Raw genomic sequence first — 16,602 nt, 5'->3', positions numbered from 1 at the left:
CTACAAGAACAACCTCAATGTCTCCTGTTACTCCTCAGCTAAGGTCAGTACATCCTCTTCGTTCGCTGTTTTCTTGGAGTTTCTGCAAAGTGCCCCCCCCCCCCCCCCCCTTTATGCACAACCTTTAAAACCTTCGATTCCATTAGTGGCTCAGAGGTTTGAGAATAATAGCATTCACCAGGTAATATTCTACAAAAAGGATCCTTCAAAGTAGCTTGTATTTAATACACAAACAACTAGCTGCAGCCTTCCTCACTGACTTCTTTTTTCATGAGATATTGCATTCAATTTGCATATTTACAATATGACACTCTAATGCATAGAGTAATGAGATTAAATTCTTGTCTTTCAGCTCTTGGAGATACACATGGGGGGGGTCCTTACTTATCAGTTTTCAAAGATAAGAACTCGCCATCCGCCTTAATGTTAGGCTGAAGGATTTCCTCTTCCTGTCTGGGATTTTGATTCCCCTCGCTAATAAAAGGATGACTGCATCTCCAGCTCCTTTCAAAGATCCTTTCTCCTAATCATGGAATGGGATATCTACAATTGCGAGGGGAAGGGTCTCTTTTCACAATGCCGGTTATTGTAGCCACTGATGACTGGACTGCAATCCATCATTAAAAGTAACTCTGTCTCTGTGTGGGTGATGTGTCCAGAAATTCAAAACCAACCATCAGAGAGCGACCTCTTTAAAGGGAAACCCAGCTCACTGATAAGGCAGTGTGAATTAAAAAAAAAAAAAAAAGGTTGGTTTCTTCTAAATTTTTTTGTATTGCTTCTCATGTACATAAAAACACAGTCAAAAGAGTAGCATATCATTTACTTTTGGAAAAAGCATGAATATAATAAATTATAAATATAAATTATAGAAACTATACATATCCAGTGTCCACTTTAAAATTGCCCAGATCATTATTATGAAACAATCACAGGCAGAATCCTCCAGTTTCAGATCCAACATACACAGAAAACACAGAATTGAAAAATCACAAGAATCCTAAAATAACGTGCAGAAATCTGCCGTGTTCTCGGGCCGTCGCCCGCACTCACCGAAGTGCTAAAAGCTAAACGTGAAAACACACACGGGGCTCAAAGAGAACATCTGTAGATGTGAAAGCTCCAGTACTTAAGGCTTGTTCAACTGACCGATCGAAAGTGACACCATTTTTTTTTGGCTCTAGGTTGAATGCTATGTTTACATGCACAGGAAAACTGTCATTGTGGGAATATTGGATTTATAGTGTAAACACTGAATTTGAAGTTTTTATCTTATTACTGCAGTTAGGTTGTGGTGACTAATGTGACAGTCACATTATCGGAGGCTTCTTTGCACAGATAAACAACACCTGCACGGCTGCACATTTCACTGCTGTTGCATCACTCGCTCCTGGCGTCTTCAGTTTTACAGATTTGTCTGTTTACAGGCTCCGAGCACAGAAAGCCAGAGCAGAGTGAGATGCGGAGAGTGTGCAGGGAAGCTACAGAGACACTGATGAAGCTTTATGGCTGCACTTAACAAATGATACTGCATCTGGTTTTTAGCAGAAGATGCATGGATTAATCAAATGCAAACGATAGTGTGCATGGAAACATAGCTAGTGATGAATTCATGGGGACTGTTGGTGGTCAGTGCAAATCTGAAGGAATGTAATGATGCTATGGCACTTGTTGCGGAGTGACGGCTGATAAGAGACAGGCAGGCAGGCAGACAGGGCAGGTTCACGGTCAGCATTCAGTAGTATAGCATCAGGAGGCAGGAGGGGTTAGGGAAGATTTTGCCACCCCACCTCATCCCTCAAAGGTTCAGTGCATCCTCGCAGACAGCGGTGACGAGGACACCATCTAACTGGAGGCTGGTTTGAGCACACAGCTGAGCACCTTCTCACCACGCTGTGATTTAGAGCCGGTTCAAAGGAGGGGCAAGACGCTCCCTCTTTCCAGTTCTAAGTCACCTCGGAGAGAATGTAAAAACAAAGGGCAGCAGGAGCCAAGAGGAGGATGATGATCACGGGGGTGATGACAGGGAGCAGGACACGAGCGTGGGCTTTAAAGAAGCTGCCCTCGCTTTCTATCACCGTTTATTCATCCTTTTTGAGTTCAGTTGTGCGTTCAGGTAGCTCCTCATTTGCTTGTCACCTAAGAAAAAGAGAGAGAGAAATTAAGAGAGAAGGGGAGAGAGGGGGAAAAAAAGGTGCCGTTAGATTCTGGCTTCACCACAGGACATTCTCATGTAATTAACGTTGAGGTGGAAAGCTCCTGGGCCATCTGGTATGACCCTTCTGATAACACCCGCACACCAGGACCAAGCCTATGACCTAAATATCTTCTTGCACAAAACATACCAACACATTACGGTTTGTTTAATGCAGATTCTCCCCAATCTGCAAGCCATAAGCCACAGCAACGCACAGTTGTTTCTCCACAAGGACCTGCATGTTAGATGTTGCAGTCTTTCTGCCTCAGTTTATGTGTCAAACACAAAGATTAATGAGGGAAAGGCTTTGCTGGGGTAAAAACATGAATCAATACAGACAACATAAACAAATGCTCATAACACTAGGCGATTAAATGATGAAGTGATTACACGAACAGACTGATATTATTTCACAATTAATTCCAACTTTGTAAAATCTCTTCTAGCTGCTGATGCGCACATGAACGAAGATCGTGTGTGGAGAAAACTTTACACCAGCTGGAGATTAGACCATTAAGCTTTCACGGTGCCACACTTGTGATCTCTTCAGATTGGATGAGTGAGGGATGGCGGCGCGTCCCGCTGTTTGTTGTGGTCATTTACGTTGCCCTGGATGCTCCAGCGCACATGCTACTACCGCTGCTACAATAGGATTAGTGGAGAGAGCTCAGCAGAGTGATGCTCTGAGCTGGTGTCTCACGCTCTCTCAGTTGCACACATATATAGAAAAGTGAGATCATACCAACAGGGGTAATTAGCTTAAACAAGAGGATTAGTAGATTTTTGGAAACAATGTATTTTGGTTCCATCTATGCAGATCCAACCCTCTCTGGGATGAAGCATTTTTCTCTATTGTTAGTTCCAGTTGTTGCTGTAAACTCACTGAATTGTTTATGAGGCAGACTTGAAATGAAAATACCCAAATGCTAGTGTGATAGAAAGATAATTAAGAGTTGTGAACGCTTTGATATTTGTGGGACTGGCCCGCCTCCTCGCGGCTGTATAATTACTGTGCTGGCTTCTGCAGCAAAGTGGGGGACTGACTGATTTGGCAAACAAACACAGACTAATCAAACCAACATGCAGCAGTTTTGGGATGCAAAAAAAAAAAAAAAAAAAAAAGGCAAATTGTTACTGAGCCAACTAAGCTGACATTGCTATAGATCTGATTGGCTTCACATTAGAGGAGTGAAGAAACCAGACTAAAGGCCACAGATACAATAATGAAATCACAGTATTCATAATATTATAAAACAGCAGCCTTTGTGAATGCAATAAAAGCTACACAAGTCACACCAAAGCCCGTGTGCGTGCGTGTGTGGTCTGTGGTTACTGTCCTAGCTGGCACCGTGAACCCACTGAGCCCTGTTGACTGAGGACTCTGAGCTTTTGTTGAATGATAAGAGAGGGAAGAAGGAAAGTATGTGCCTGCAGCTGTATAAACAGTTATAATAGTTAAAGTTTGAACAGCAGTGAGTTCTGTGAGTTTTGCCTCATGATTTAAATTTCCTGCTCGAGTAACGCGGGATTGCAGTTACTGAATAAACGAGTGTCAAGGTCCACTGTTGGATCTCACGCTGATCTTTTGACAGCCCCCCAGCTCGGAGATGTCCTCGAGTTATTGTGCGGCGGGGTGGGGTGAACCTGGTGGGCAGAGGCCAGTTCCTCTTGTAAAGGAAGTTAATTGGATCTCAGTGTGTTTCATCTCCATCTGGGATTGCTCCGCCGGAGATTAATAGCTTGCGATGTATAACAGCTTAAGCGATGACTGCCTCCCTTCATCCTCATTTATTCAGCAGAAGTGTCTTTTTCTCTCCTCCTCTAAATTCCTCACATTCACTTCCACTTCTTGTCAGACTTAAACTCTTTTTCACGTTTAAATATTCTCCTAAAAGTTTTCCAGTGCTTTACAACAGCGGGTTATGCATACTTCCTGGATGTACCTTGAACAGCCAATGGAAACAGCGGTGAAAGTGAGTGTGAGGGGTGAACACATGTCGTTGACGTGCAGGTAATCTGTTATCGGTATTGATTTGTGAATCAGACCCAAGGGAGGAAATGCTACCTGCCACTAACTGGATTACCCTACGCAATAAATTTGTTGGAAATCAATTGCTATGGCGATTGCTATATGTAGTTCTGCTGCGGAGCAGAAATGTCACAGGCAGATTCAACTCTGACCTCATGCAGCTGTAATCACTGTTCTCTATAATTAGCACCCTTTGACAGCAGGAACGAAACGCTTTGGCTGCTGGTGTGACAGAGAGCTGATGAGAGCCTCGGGCCGAGAGCACAAAGTGCAGCTGAAACGCAATATGTGTGGCAGCGGCGTAGGAGCCTTTCATGTCACCTGTCATTAGCTATGCACGCTAATATCACCCTGCCAATGGTAATGACACTGCAGTACTTACAGTAAAGGACAATACTAGTGCTTTTTATATTTTACAGTCCATTAAATACAAATGTGATATCCTTTATACTGCTGCAGAGTATTTTCCAAAGCGTACTGCAAGTTTTTTTTGATTGATTTTCTGCCTTCAAGGCAGACACCGCCTCCCATCCATCAGTGCACCATGCAAATCAACTTGCAGAGCTCTTGCATGTAACAGGTGATCAATCACGATTGCACTTCTCTTTACTTTTTTTTGGCCAAAATGATGGTTTGCTATATGGGGGCGCAGCTGCATGAAACATCCTCGTTGTTTCTCATTGTCACACTCACATTTTGACACTACAGATTTGAACTTCATCTAAAAGCAACAGAAAAAAAAAAAGACCAATATTTGCATTTTTGCTTTCAAAACATCAGCTGTTTCTTATTGTGAGTCCTGAATAATTCCATTCAACTTGATTTGTTTCATATAGCGCCAAATCCCAACAACAGTCGCCTCAAGGTGCTTTATATTGTAAGGGAAAGGCGCTACAATAATTACAGAGCATTAACTACAGAGTAGGATTTCAGATCAGAGAGGTCATTCTCTCCTCCGCCTGCATGAAGTCGCACCCTCATACGATTCTTCCACATAATCGACTACTTCTCCCAAATACTGCAGGCAGCTGCGATCCTGGCAAATGATCACACTGCTTCCTAAACGAAACTCTATTCATCCTGTCAAAAATCCGACGCCCCTCTTATACTCCGGTTTTTATATGTTACTATGATGGAACCGTGGTTGGCATATTTTTATATTCTGTGCAAAATAAGAACAAATATTTGCTTTTTTTTCAGGGAATCTCCCACCAATTCTAAAAGGAAGGATTGTGTCCCTGAGGACACAGACAGAGCATTACTAGAAGGTGGTGAACTGCATGCATCAATGGCCTGGATTTTTTTTTTTTTTTCCAGTTTATGAACATACAGCAATTTGATAAATATTTAGAGGTCAAATACACCGACGCAGGGTTACAAAGACACGAGTAAAACCTCTGCCTTTTTGGCTCTACATGATAACCTTTACAAATAAGTCACCGCAGATTTCTTGTCTTTCTAATCAGGGAGTCAAAGTTTATCCTTGTTATTCTTTACCAGCAACTGCAGTAACTCTCCATTGTGCAGAGTTGGCTGATTTGCTGCCAGTTATTGTGTGCTTTTCTGCTGAGTTAATAATTAGGGAGGTTTTGCACCATGTGTGTGAGTGTGATAAAGGCAGGAAATAGGAAAGGCACCTCAGGTCTTGATAACACGCCAAGTAGTTGGTCAAATACCCACAATTAAAAAAACTCCCTGAGTAGAATGGAAAGCCAAATGGATCAGAGATCAATCCTTTATAAAGTCCACTGTCATAAAGCTCTGGGCGGCCTCAGGTTAACGTATCTTAGAAGTTCTGAATAGCTTTGTTTTCAAATCCCTCTGCCTTCTAATGAAAGGGGCTGCTAGGTAGTGAGAAGTGTAATGTAAATGTTAATGACCCGAGACCATCTCTATTATTCAGCAAGTTAAACTGTAGAATGGCCAATGTTAAAAGCATTAAGTGTGTTTAGGATAAAAGGTGATTTACCTGGTCATACCCTGACTGAAGAGGGGGGCTGGGTCGACTGGTTGCACCTGAAGAGAGAAGAATCATTTTAGGACATAAGGAAGCATCACTCTTAAAACCACACACAATCCATTCTATTTTTCCTGAATCCTTGATTTTTCTTCATATTTTCTTCCTAATTTCCCACATCACATGTCAACAGTCTTCCTGTCTTTCAACAAACACTCCATCAAGCTACACTAGATCTGCACTGTCAAAGCTCAGTGGCGTGGAAGATGAGACAGTTCTGCTCTCACACATCACCAAGTGTGAATGTGGACTGGATGAACGTGTGTGGGAAGAGAGGGCGGGGTGGGGACATGCACTGAACCGGAGCTATTAATGGCAACCCTGCAGCCAAAAAAAGCTAACAACCTAGAAATATTAAAGCAATCTTTAAGGCTGTAAATAGACAGCCCCACTGAGTTACTTGTTCAGCTTTGTGGCTTTTATAAATAGCTCAGAGTTACTGAGGACACACTCAGAGGAGGGGAAAAAAAAAAGAAAAGATGCAAAGCGCTCTGTATAGTCAGAGGGAATTTATAAATTGGGGCTTTATAGCATGAATGGAATCTATAAATATCCCAGTCCCCAAGGTGCTGTTTGCTGCTTCTTACTTTAGAGCTGCTGCTGTTTAAGTTTGATGGGATATTTACTACAAATCTGTAAAACACTGAAGGCATTTTGTGTATAGTGTAGGTATGCAACTGTGTTTGCCGTGCACAGATGCAACACACGCGCGCGCACACATAAGAAATAGTTTTGAAGAGTTTTGTTCTAACTGATGGATTTACTGGGCAGTTATTTACTGATGCTTCAGATTTCAGTGGCAAGCCTACAGGACCCAGTTTGGGGCTGCGGTTGGTGTTTATCCTGCTACAATAGTTGATTTGTAGAAGAGAAGAAGAGTGCACAGATTAAGACTGATAGATGTGTTACTGCACACTTGGACTATCATAAGAACACTATATGAATTATTTATGTATAACAAACACTTGACCCTTCATTGGTGAGTATTAAAGACTCAACAACGCCAGAGAAATTATTCAACAACTTTCCACCCTAAAGTTGGTCTCATTAACGGCCAAATGTAGGAAACTGATTCATAAAATAAAGTGTTTGATAAATAATCAAAAACCTATAAAGCTTTTATAAAACTGTTGTGGCTTTAAAACTCTAATTACTCTGATGCTAACCTTCACACATGTCTACATAAAGGCTTATATTTGCATAAAGCACACAACAATGACCTTCCGGTCTGTTTAGTGTGCCCATTTCATATGTAGACCTCTGCATCTGCTGCAATATCAGCTTTGCCCTGAACAGCATCATGTGAAAGTCAAGCGGTTGTGGTTAGATATAGTTTGAGTGAACATTTGCCATCTGCTATGCAATACGCAATAATGTGGTTAGATAGTTTGAACCACAGATTTACTGGCACATTGGCAAGAGTGAGTCTTTTTCCATGTTCTGCATGTTTTCCTCTTTTCTTCTTCTTCTTTCTTTTTAACCCAACAGAAGCCGCAGCACGGCTTACTTGTTGCAGCGATGGATGTATGCATTCAATAAGACCTCTTTAAAACTGCATATTAACATTTCACAGAGGAAATATTAACAGTGTGAATGACAGCTTGACCCTCGCACTACAAAATGTGGCAAACATACTAAAACATAAAGTCAGCAGTTCCACATTTCCCGTGCAATTGTTGTAATTAATTCAATCCTAAAATTATATATTTTGGTCAAACTCGGCCAAAAAAAAAAAAAAAAAAAAAGCTTGTAAAGTGTTTATGTGGGTGAAACAACCAATGACTAACTCCACAAGGCAAACGCAGACAGACTTCAGACATCACACTGCCATCCTGTCTAAAAATGTCCGTCATCTTCAGCAGGAAGGAAGTCATTTCTTAGAACGCTGGCACCAGGGGAGTAAGCGATGTGATAAAAAACAGGAAAAAAGTAGTCAGAAAGAAGAAGTCTGAAAGAGGATGAGTGTGTTTTTGCCTTTTAAGGCTATGGCCTACTACAGCGTTGCCCTCCGGGGTCACATCGTTGGTGTTTGAAAGAGGAAAATATGAACGTATGAATGAGATGGGCGGTAGCTGGTAAAAGTCTCAGTAAGAACACTTAAACAAATTGATGGCTAGAACAGCTTGTGTCAGCTCTGGAGCATTTTTAGCTGACTGGGACTTTCTGTTGGCTCGGGGCCTTTCTGGGTCCTCTGGGGTTGGCACCAATGTTGGCATCACTTGGACAGCAAACTCTAGCACCAGTGCAAAAAAAAAAAAAAAAAAAAAAAAGAGGTTCTACACTATTTTATCTGCACTGTACTGAGAATAAAACAAGCATTACTGACACTTCCTCAACTTTGTGGACTCAGATGCCGTGTTTAGAACTTTTGAAGCTTTTGCTCAGAAAGTCGGTGGAGGACAAGTCGAGCAAGTTTTAAATATTTAAAGAATGAGTGACTAAATAATAAATGAAATAATGGTGAGTTATTCAAACAATGTCTGAGTCACTTACTGGTTCTCGGCCTTATCTTTGTCATCCAGGAAATACAATGCAGTGGCCAGGAAAAACATGCCCCCCAGGACGATGATGAAGGGACAAAGCATGAGGGCATAGCCCAAACTGAGGAACCGCCACAGTGCTGATGTTGTGTAGCTCTGCTGAAGGGCGTCGGAGATCTGCAACCAGGCCAGACACAAATACACAATGACGCACACGACCACAGACACACAGAAGAAAAGATTTTATTCAAACTAATCATTCAGAAAGTGCTTTATTTATCCTCTAATGCTCTGCCACACTACGTGCTGCTTACACCCTCACAATAAGCACTTTAGCGGAGTGAGATCTGCATATTTCATCACTGCAACAGATAAAACTGACACATGATGTAAGGCACCCTGTTTTTGTCCTAAAAAAGGCAGGATTTCACAGCTAGCTGCTCATCTCGCCGCTTCGGTAACACTAGCATTCAGTCTGCCATGCGTGGTGCTGAGGAAAACAACAGCTGGAGAGTGGTGGGTGTGAAGTGACCATTTCTACCGCCCAGTATCACTCACAAAGCAGCGCTCACGCAGGCATAGATCACCGCACCGACAATCGTGACGGAGAGGAGGCTGCCGGTAGTGGCTGGAGCTTTTAGCAGATTGCATGGAGGTGTGCACACTATTCTGTGTGTGAGTGAGTCTGGGCAGCAATAGGTCGCGCTGGCTGAAACACAGTCATTTCTTCTTATGTCAGCAAAACCAACTTCTCTACAGGGAAAGCTGGAGAAATGCTGACAGGAGTATATCCAAGGGAATGACTGTGCGCGTGCAGTATGCGCTCGTATGTGCAGCCACGTGCATGCTTAATAAGGAGTCATTACAGAAAGTGAGAGGATGGTGGCAGAAAATGAATTATATAAACACATGTGACCAAATCTCCTGTAGGTCCAGCAGCTGTGTGTGAGGCTGCTACAGAGGCTGTTTAGTCAGGTACAGTCAATTGTCTGCAACTTGCAGAGTACAGCTTAGCTATAAATATACAGAGAACTGCCGCACGTCTAATTATTAGGCCAGAAAGCATTTCTTGGAAGATTGTTGAGAGATTGTCACTGGCATTCCCCTGCCACCCACTCTGCCTCTGGCTATGTCCTACTTGTACTATATAGGAGGAGTCCATTATGTGTGTCTCAGGGGATTCTTATGTGACAACTGCATTAGTGTACGTGCTGATGGAGAGGAATCTTGGCCCAAGCTCAAGAGAATTTCAAACATATTAAAGCGGTTTATTTTTTTTTTTTTACAGGAAGTGGGAGCTGTGTGGCACGTTGGCACCGATATCTGCCGGCGTTCCCACGTAGGGAAACTATGGCGTGCTAGAAACACCGCACTGGCTTGTTGCATTGAATACGTGATCTTTGTGTCTGTTCGATGCACATGTCAAAACCTCACTGTGAACCAAGAGGACTGACTCACTTGCTCACTTTCTTCTGTGGTTGCTAAGCAATAACCACTGGTCTGTTTTTCTTGCGACTCTCTACTTTGCTCGTTCACAGTATTTTTGACAGTCTGCACGGGCGACTGCATATCTGCCCGCACTCTGCCTGCGTCACGACAAGGCCATCACGCTTGTGTGCTAAACCTCATCCCAGGAACTGAGGCACAGAGTGGTGACGCACTTGAAGCATTCTGCGCATTGTTAGTCTTGGGTTTGTGGAGGACTGAGAAACCCCAGGGTATTTGTTGTGTCACTCAGAGGAGAGTTGTGACCCTGGAAGCCTGAATGGACGGATCCGGGGTGACTGCCTAACTGCGGCGCTGTGTCTGGGTAATTCTGGTTGGCAGTGACAGTGTGTGTGTGTTTGTAAGGTGCATTATGCTGACATTTGGAACTTGGACATAGACTGTTGGTGCTATTACCAAAGTTTTATGGGCCATTTCCTTCTTCATAAATGTGGTAAGGTTGCAATCAGTGTTCAAATCTAGCACAGGGCTTGTTCAGGCAGGTCACAAAGTGACATCAGCTCAGTTGATTCTCTTCCACATAGCCAGTTGCCTAGCTCATAAAGAGCAACTCTTTTATACTGTTTTAACCTGAAAATAGTGCAGCCACGAGCTACTTTGCAACCCACTTTCAACTGAGCTGATGTCACTTTGTGACCTGCCTGAACAGGCCCTGTGCTAGATTTGAACACTGATTGCACTGCTCCTCCTTTCATGCTGTATCTCACTTAATCCCTTTCATGCCTCTTGTCATGGATGCCTGCTCTGTTCTGTGCCAGCAGGTCTTGCCGCTGCTCTCTGACTTTCAGCGTATTTAAGCGGACAACAAAGCTGCAGTGCCAAATATAAGATATACTGTCCAACTTAAAGCACAATAATTTAAAGCAGAGAAAAGCTTCAAATCTGCCCTGCTGAAGAAGTGGAACCAGCAAATGTGTTGCATTCGTCCCTTTTATGAGTGTGTGGTTTGACCATTTGTTAGAGCACTGATGATACCTTTATGTCAGTGGATTCAAGGTGATTCAGAATGAGTCACACAGTTATCAAAGGAAAATGTCTCTGTGTGAAGTCTATACAATACAACTTATTTATTTAATTTGTAGACACAATCCAGTGCCAGCCTTTAAGCCTGAATCACAGAATTTGGATTTTCTTTTCAATGCTAGTTTTGATCAGTCTTTTGAAAACCTTGTCTTGTAGCTGGAAGTCATTTACTGCTTCTTTTATTTAGCTTAGACAGTAGTTTAATGCTTCCATTTAAGGGGGAAAAAAAAAAGTCAATGCAGCTCTGCAGACACCTGCGTCTGCGTGAGCCTGTCAGGCCAGTTTGATTCACTAATCAAACACTTCCAGCGCTTTTGTTAACACAGCTAACCTAGGCTGTGAGCCAGGGGCATGACAATAAAACACAATGTAAACACATAACGATAAGGCAGTCTAGCCTCTGAGCATGTCACTGGCTCTAAAGTACACAATCAACACTGATATATAAAGTTGAACATGTAGATAGTTTGTGGCATGCTGTATGGCCGTGACATTACTTTGTCGTGATTTTGTTCCCACTTTGTGCACACCTAACAAGAGCGCGCACACCGTGTGCCTCTGCAGAGCTGCTATTTAACGTCAGAGGCGTTTATTCTCAGGTTGAAATGTGAAGAATTTTACTTGACAGCCTGAGGTGAATCCTGTTTCACACTTCACTGAATTGCAAGCAGCACTCTCATTCTGGTCTCCTAAATGCTATTCTTTGGTCGTATACATACAGTCTGAAGGGTGGGACGTGTTGTGTGTGTGTGTGTGTGTGTGTGGGGGGGGGGGGGGGGGGGGGGGGGCGTGACCTTGAGAGTCCCAGTGTCCCCAGTATGAACCATTCTCATCTCCTGACCAGTTGAATACACTGAGGCCCCTCCTGGGAGCCGTGAGATTTACCAGAAAAGGCCACTGACAGCCTGAAGAACAGTGGTGAAATCACTACTCTGTTCACCAGCTCTCCTGAGATGTGTGCTAAAAGCTCCTCTTGTACCCCACTTTGCAACATCCTACTTAAAGTGAGAGCTGAACTGGTATCTGAATACAGTGTGTGTGTGTGCATGTGTGTATGAATGGGGTGTTGAAGCGGTACTTTCTAGATTTGCAACATTGAGTAAATCTTGAATGCATTCCCACTTCGCACCCAGATCACCCCGCAGGGCTGCTGTTGGGAGAGTCTTACCAGGCCTATCAGGTACGGACTTCCTGCATCACCCAGGAGATGAGAGGTGAAGCTCTGAAAGGCGACGGCTGTTGCTCTCCGTGTGGGAATGACAACAAACTGCAGAAATATGAAAAGAAACAAAGGTTTAAAAAAACACCAGATTGTGCAAAGTGACTGCAAAACAGAGGTGGAGAGATTGTTTGAATAGCTCCTGCAGTTGTTAGCTAAGCATGCAGAGCCCACCTCAGTGGGTCAGGACACTCCCAGGCAGACCTGCCAGTCTCAGTAAAAACTGTCCACAGTGGTCTATTTGTGTCTCTACACATTCATCACGGTTTCAGAGCATTATAACTACAATTCCAGGAGCTGCTCGGCACATCCGCCTTACTTGAAGTCCAATTTCATTTGGCCCACTGGACCTCCAGCTTTAACTTTTAGAGACCAAAACATATATCAGAGAAAAGGCTTCCCTCTGTTTGTTTTCACCAGCGGCGTATGACTCAGCCTCAGTTAGGGCAGCAATTATCAGCCCCACCCGAACTGTCGGTCCACTCACACATTTCCAAAACTGCATCTAATTTAACAACCACCAACTGGTATAGTTTGTCGCTGGAATTTCCAGTGACCCAGAGGATAAGTACTGGTACTCAGTGCTTACCATTAAGATGTCTGCTGTTATGGCCCAGTTCAGGAAAAGCAGCGTCTCTCCAATAAAGATACAAACCTAAAGCAAGAAAGAGATGGTTAACGTTCACGCTAATTATGATAGGTCAATACCACTGATTTAAAAAAAAAAAAAAAGCCGACAGAAGAGAAGGTTGCAGATATCACACAGCTATCGTGTGTGGGAATGCACTGCAGAAAAAAAGTGCTTCGGTTGGGGTGGTTTAAAAAAACATGTTATTATGTCATGGCCCAATTATTTGTGGATACGCAGGCCTTCATTGTGGTACCACTGAGCCGAGTATTTAACCCACGAGCTGAAAAGCAGCAGCGGATGATAAGAAGTGTTATCAAAGCTGTATACTCAATGTGGAAAACTTTTAACTTGCTAGATCTATATGGGTGGAGAAGAGAATATAAATATAAATACCATATGAACACACAGGCTACTGTATATACGCGGGTTGGCAGCAGCTGGTGCTTCTGCTCTGCTATTTTTTTTTTTTTTTAAACAGCACCACAGGGATTCGTCCAACACAGTTTAACGCAGCTGATTGATGTTTGTTTCCTGCTGGGGAATAAAACTTCTGCTAGTGTTTCCGGACCTACAGTAAAGTACAGAGAGCGTGCAGAGGGAGTCTGACAGCAGAAATGTAGACATGTCTGTCCTGAAAGCTGCGAACCAGACACCGTGACCGACACGTTGCCTCTTAGAAGACAGAAGCGTGACCTTTCCTCAGATTGGCTGCGTGTTGACGAGACAACAGCTGTGAGGGGTCAATCAGCCTCCACAGAGCAGCAGCGACCGTTACAACCACGTCACGCCTTCTAATGTGACACGTCTGTCAGTTTTTTGCCGTGAAACTTGAGCTGATCTTTTACAACTGCTGCTGTACTGCAAGGTGATTTCATATTGTACAGTAGAGCAGTCTGAAAAGCAGCAGAGCCATGCTAGTGTTAAAAAGGCTGTTGTCTTTGCTTTCTTGCAAAAACACACACACACACACACACACACACACACACTTGTATTGTTGGATCTGAGAGAATCACCTGTCTCTTCACCATCTGTGACTGACACGCAGATAGAAACCTGGTGTCACTTGAGTCCATTAGCAAAAAGTAAATCCTATTTCTGTAATAGAGCAACTGTATAAAATTGAGTTGGACAGATCTGTAATCATGTAATTAATATGGATACTTCCGCACCTCAGGTCTAATTGGCTGAGTCATGCTGCTGTCAGACACCTGATAAATGTGCGCCTTTGACCTCGAAGAAGTTCAAATAAATCTTACTTCATTAAATCTAAATCATTATTCATATCAGTAATTATCTGTCACTTGGGACCTACTTCGTTTAGTATCTGTTAAACGTTTGCAGTGTTTTACTCGTGTGCTACTTAATTAATATAAACTATTTAATTTATATTTTTACTGAAATCCAAACATATGTTAGTTTATAAAAACAGGTATCATCCTTGCCAGTGACTTAACAACCTAATCACACATATGATTGCATACTTGTTAGACTTGGAGCCACTCTAATCGCTGCACACATGAGGTTTAAAAATGGTCACAGAGCTGGCTGTAAAACTCAATATCAGGCCAGACTTTCCAGGGAAAACCAAGGTCACACATTTAGGATATGGAAGCCTGTTTGTTATGTTTCCTCTCATGCATGGGAAAGTTTTTGCATGTTTCGACCATTATTACAGGCCAACTTGTTGAGAGTCACTTCCCATTCCTTTGCCACTGATAAGAGTGAGAAATTTGTGCTTGATAAGCCCAACATCCCAAAATACAATGCTTCAAAACAGTGATTGTTCAGCACCCTTTCCTGCTTCACAAGGTAATTAGGCACATCAGCACTGTGCACATTTATCAAGTGTTGGCCAGGCAGGCCTCAGATATGTGCTGCAGCTTCTGTGGCCCCATCAATCTCACCTGCAATTAACGCTAGTCACACTCACTGCATCCGAGACATTTTGCTGCTGTATTCACAGATTAACCCCACCCTCACAGACTGTCTCTTTTAATTGTCAGCTTCTAAGACTAATCCATACCTCACATATTATTATCCCCCTTTAAAAATCATCAGACCTAGCACTGCTCTCTTTACTTAAACTTCATCCACTGCAGACACAATAAAGTCTATGGGACAGTTGCAGGAAACGAGCCTTACATAAGCTCCAATGATGCTCTTCTTGGCCACCACAAAGATGAGGCAGATGAAGATGGCTGAGCCCAGCATGCTGACGGCGCACACGAGCGGGTCGGCTCGTTCCGTCTTCTGGCGACACAGGCGTGTGGTGAGAGCTCCGATGACCACGCCTAACAGCCCCGTCACACAAGTGATCGCCCCAAAGACCATGCTGCAGGAAATAACCAATATTTAGATGCACACATTTTAAAACATAAAAAAAAAAAAACTGTGATTGGTCAAGCCAGGAAAAAAGAGCTACTTTCAGCTGTTTCCTCATTCACAAGGTGTTGCCACAGCAGGTAGCTCTGCATGTTTGATTTGGCAGATTTTTTACACTGGATGCACTTCCTGATGCAACCTTCCAGGGATTTGTGCCTCCTCCAGCAGCACGTAATTTAATAGTTTTGACTTTTTAATCTGTGATACTCAAATGTTGCAGGCATCCTAATCCTTACAAGGTTTCACATTAACCAAGTAAACAGAAGCCCTCTGTTTGAGTCATTAACCTCTCACCTGTCTGTGCTACTGCAGATCTCTTTTGTGCAAGCCTCTGCTGTCTTCTGCACCACCCGGGCTCTGAACAGGTAGCCAGGAATCCATATACCAAACGCACCCGTGGCAAAGGAGACTGCTGCTGATGCCAGGGAGGAGAACACGTAGCTCCGACTGGCAAAAAAAGAAACACACAGGACACAAAAACACAAAAATCAAACAGATGATTATGATGGCTGGTGACTGGCTTACATACTTTAAGGACAAAAATAAACAAGCTCCTGTTATCTGTCACACAATATAAAGCATCTGATATCTGAACTGCAAGCAGACAATAAAAACATCCTGGTTGCGCAAGGTTAGCAATAACTTAAAGCAGCTCTAATGCTAAATAGTGAGGACACTGAAACAGTACGCGGCAAAGGCTGACAGGTTAATTAAGCTGACAAAAATAGCACACTTTGTTGTGTTTCCATAGAGTGGGTGCTGCAGCTAAAAGCCACACTGTGAGGGAGATGTTGTTGCTCACCTGAAAGTGTTCCAATAAATCCACAAGGGTGTATTAGTTATTATAATTTACAACACTTTTTTTTTTAAAGAAACAGACCCACAAGTCACATCAAACAAAGAGCCCACAGTGTTGCATGTGCAGTTCAGCCGTGCTGCAGGAGGGTGGAGAGAAACGCTACTGTTTCATTCCCATTTCAACTATAGTTTAAATATTAGAGAATTATGCCTTTGAATATTTATTGTTATTGTCAATTACCACTATAAAACATCAGAAAACTATGTGTACATATTTTTTCTTCGATTACAGTAATGTTTCATTTTTTTCCACCCAACAG

At 42.9% G+C, this 16,602-nt stretch overlaps 1 protein-coding gene across 1 annotated transcript in view; it reads right to left on the bottom strand.

Annotated features, from left to right (window-relative positions):
- Positions 1-639: 639 nt before the first annotated feature.
- spns2 (SPNS lysolipid transporter 2, sphingosine-1-phosphate) overlaps positions 640-16,602 on the bottom strand; it is a 60,181-nt gene continuing 44,218 nt past the window's right edge. Inside the window, exons 7-13 of the mRNA XM_030746660.1 lie at positions 15,779-15,931; positions 15,245-15,434; positions 13,061-13,126; positions 12,421-12,519; positions 8,737-8,900; positions 6,196-6,242; positions 640-2,139 (exon numbers count right to left, since the gene is read on the bottom strand). Coding sequence (XP_030602520.1) covers positions 6,200-6,242; positions 8,737-8,900; positions 12,421-12,519; positions 13,061-13,126; positions 15,245-15,434; positions 15,779-15,931 — 715 coding nt within the window. The 3' untranslated portion in view covers positions 640-2,139; positions 6,196-6,199. The remainder of the gene's footprint in view (positions 2,140-6,195; positions 6,243-8,736; positions 8,901-12,420; positions 12,520-13,060; positions 13,127-15,244; positions 15,435-15,778; positions 15,932-16,602) is intronic.

This window comes from Archocentrus centrarchus, chromosome 14 (genome assembly GCF_007364275.1).
Source record: "Archocentrus centrarchus isolate MPI-CPG fArcCen1 chromosome 14, fArcCen1, whole genome shotgun sequence".
In the NCBI taxonomy this organism is placed as follows: domain Eukaryota; kingdom Metazoa; phylum Chordata; class Actinopteri; order Cichliformes; family Cichlidae; genus Archocentrus; species Archocentrus centrarchus.
This window is presented reverse-complemented; position numbering and strand designations above follow the sequence as displayed.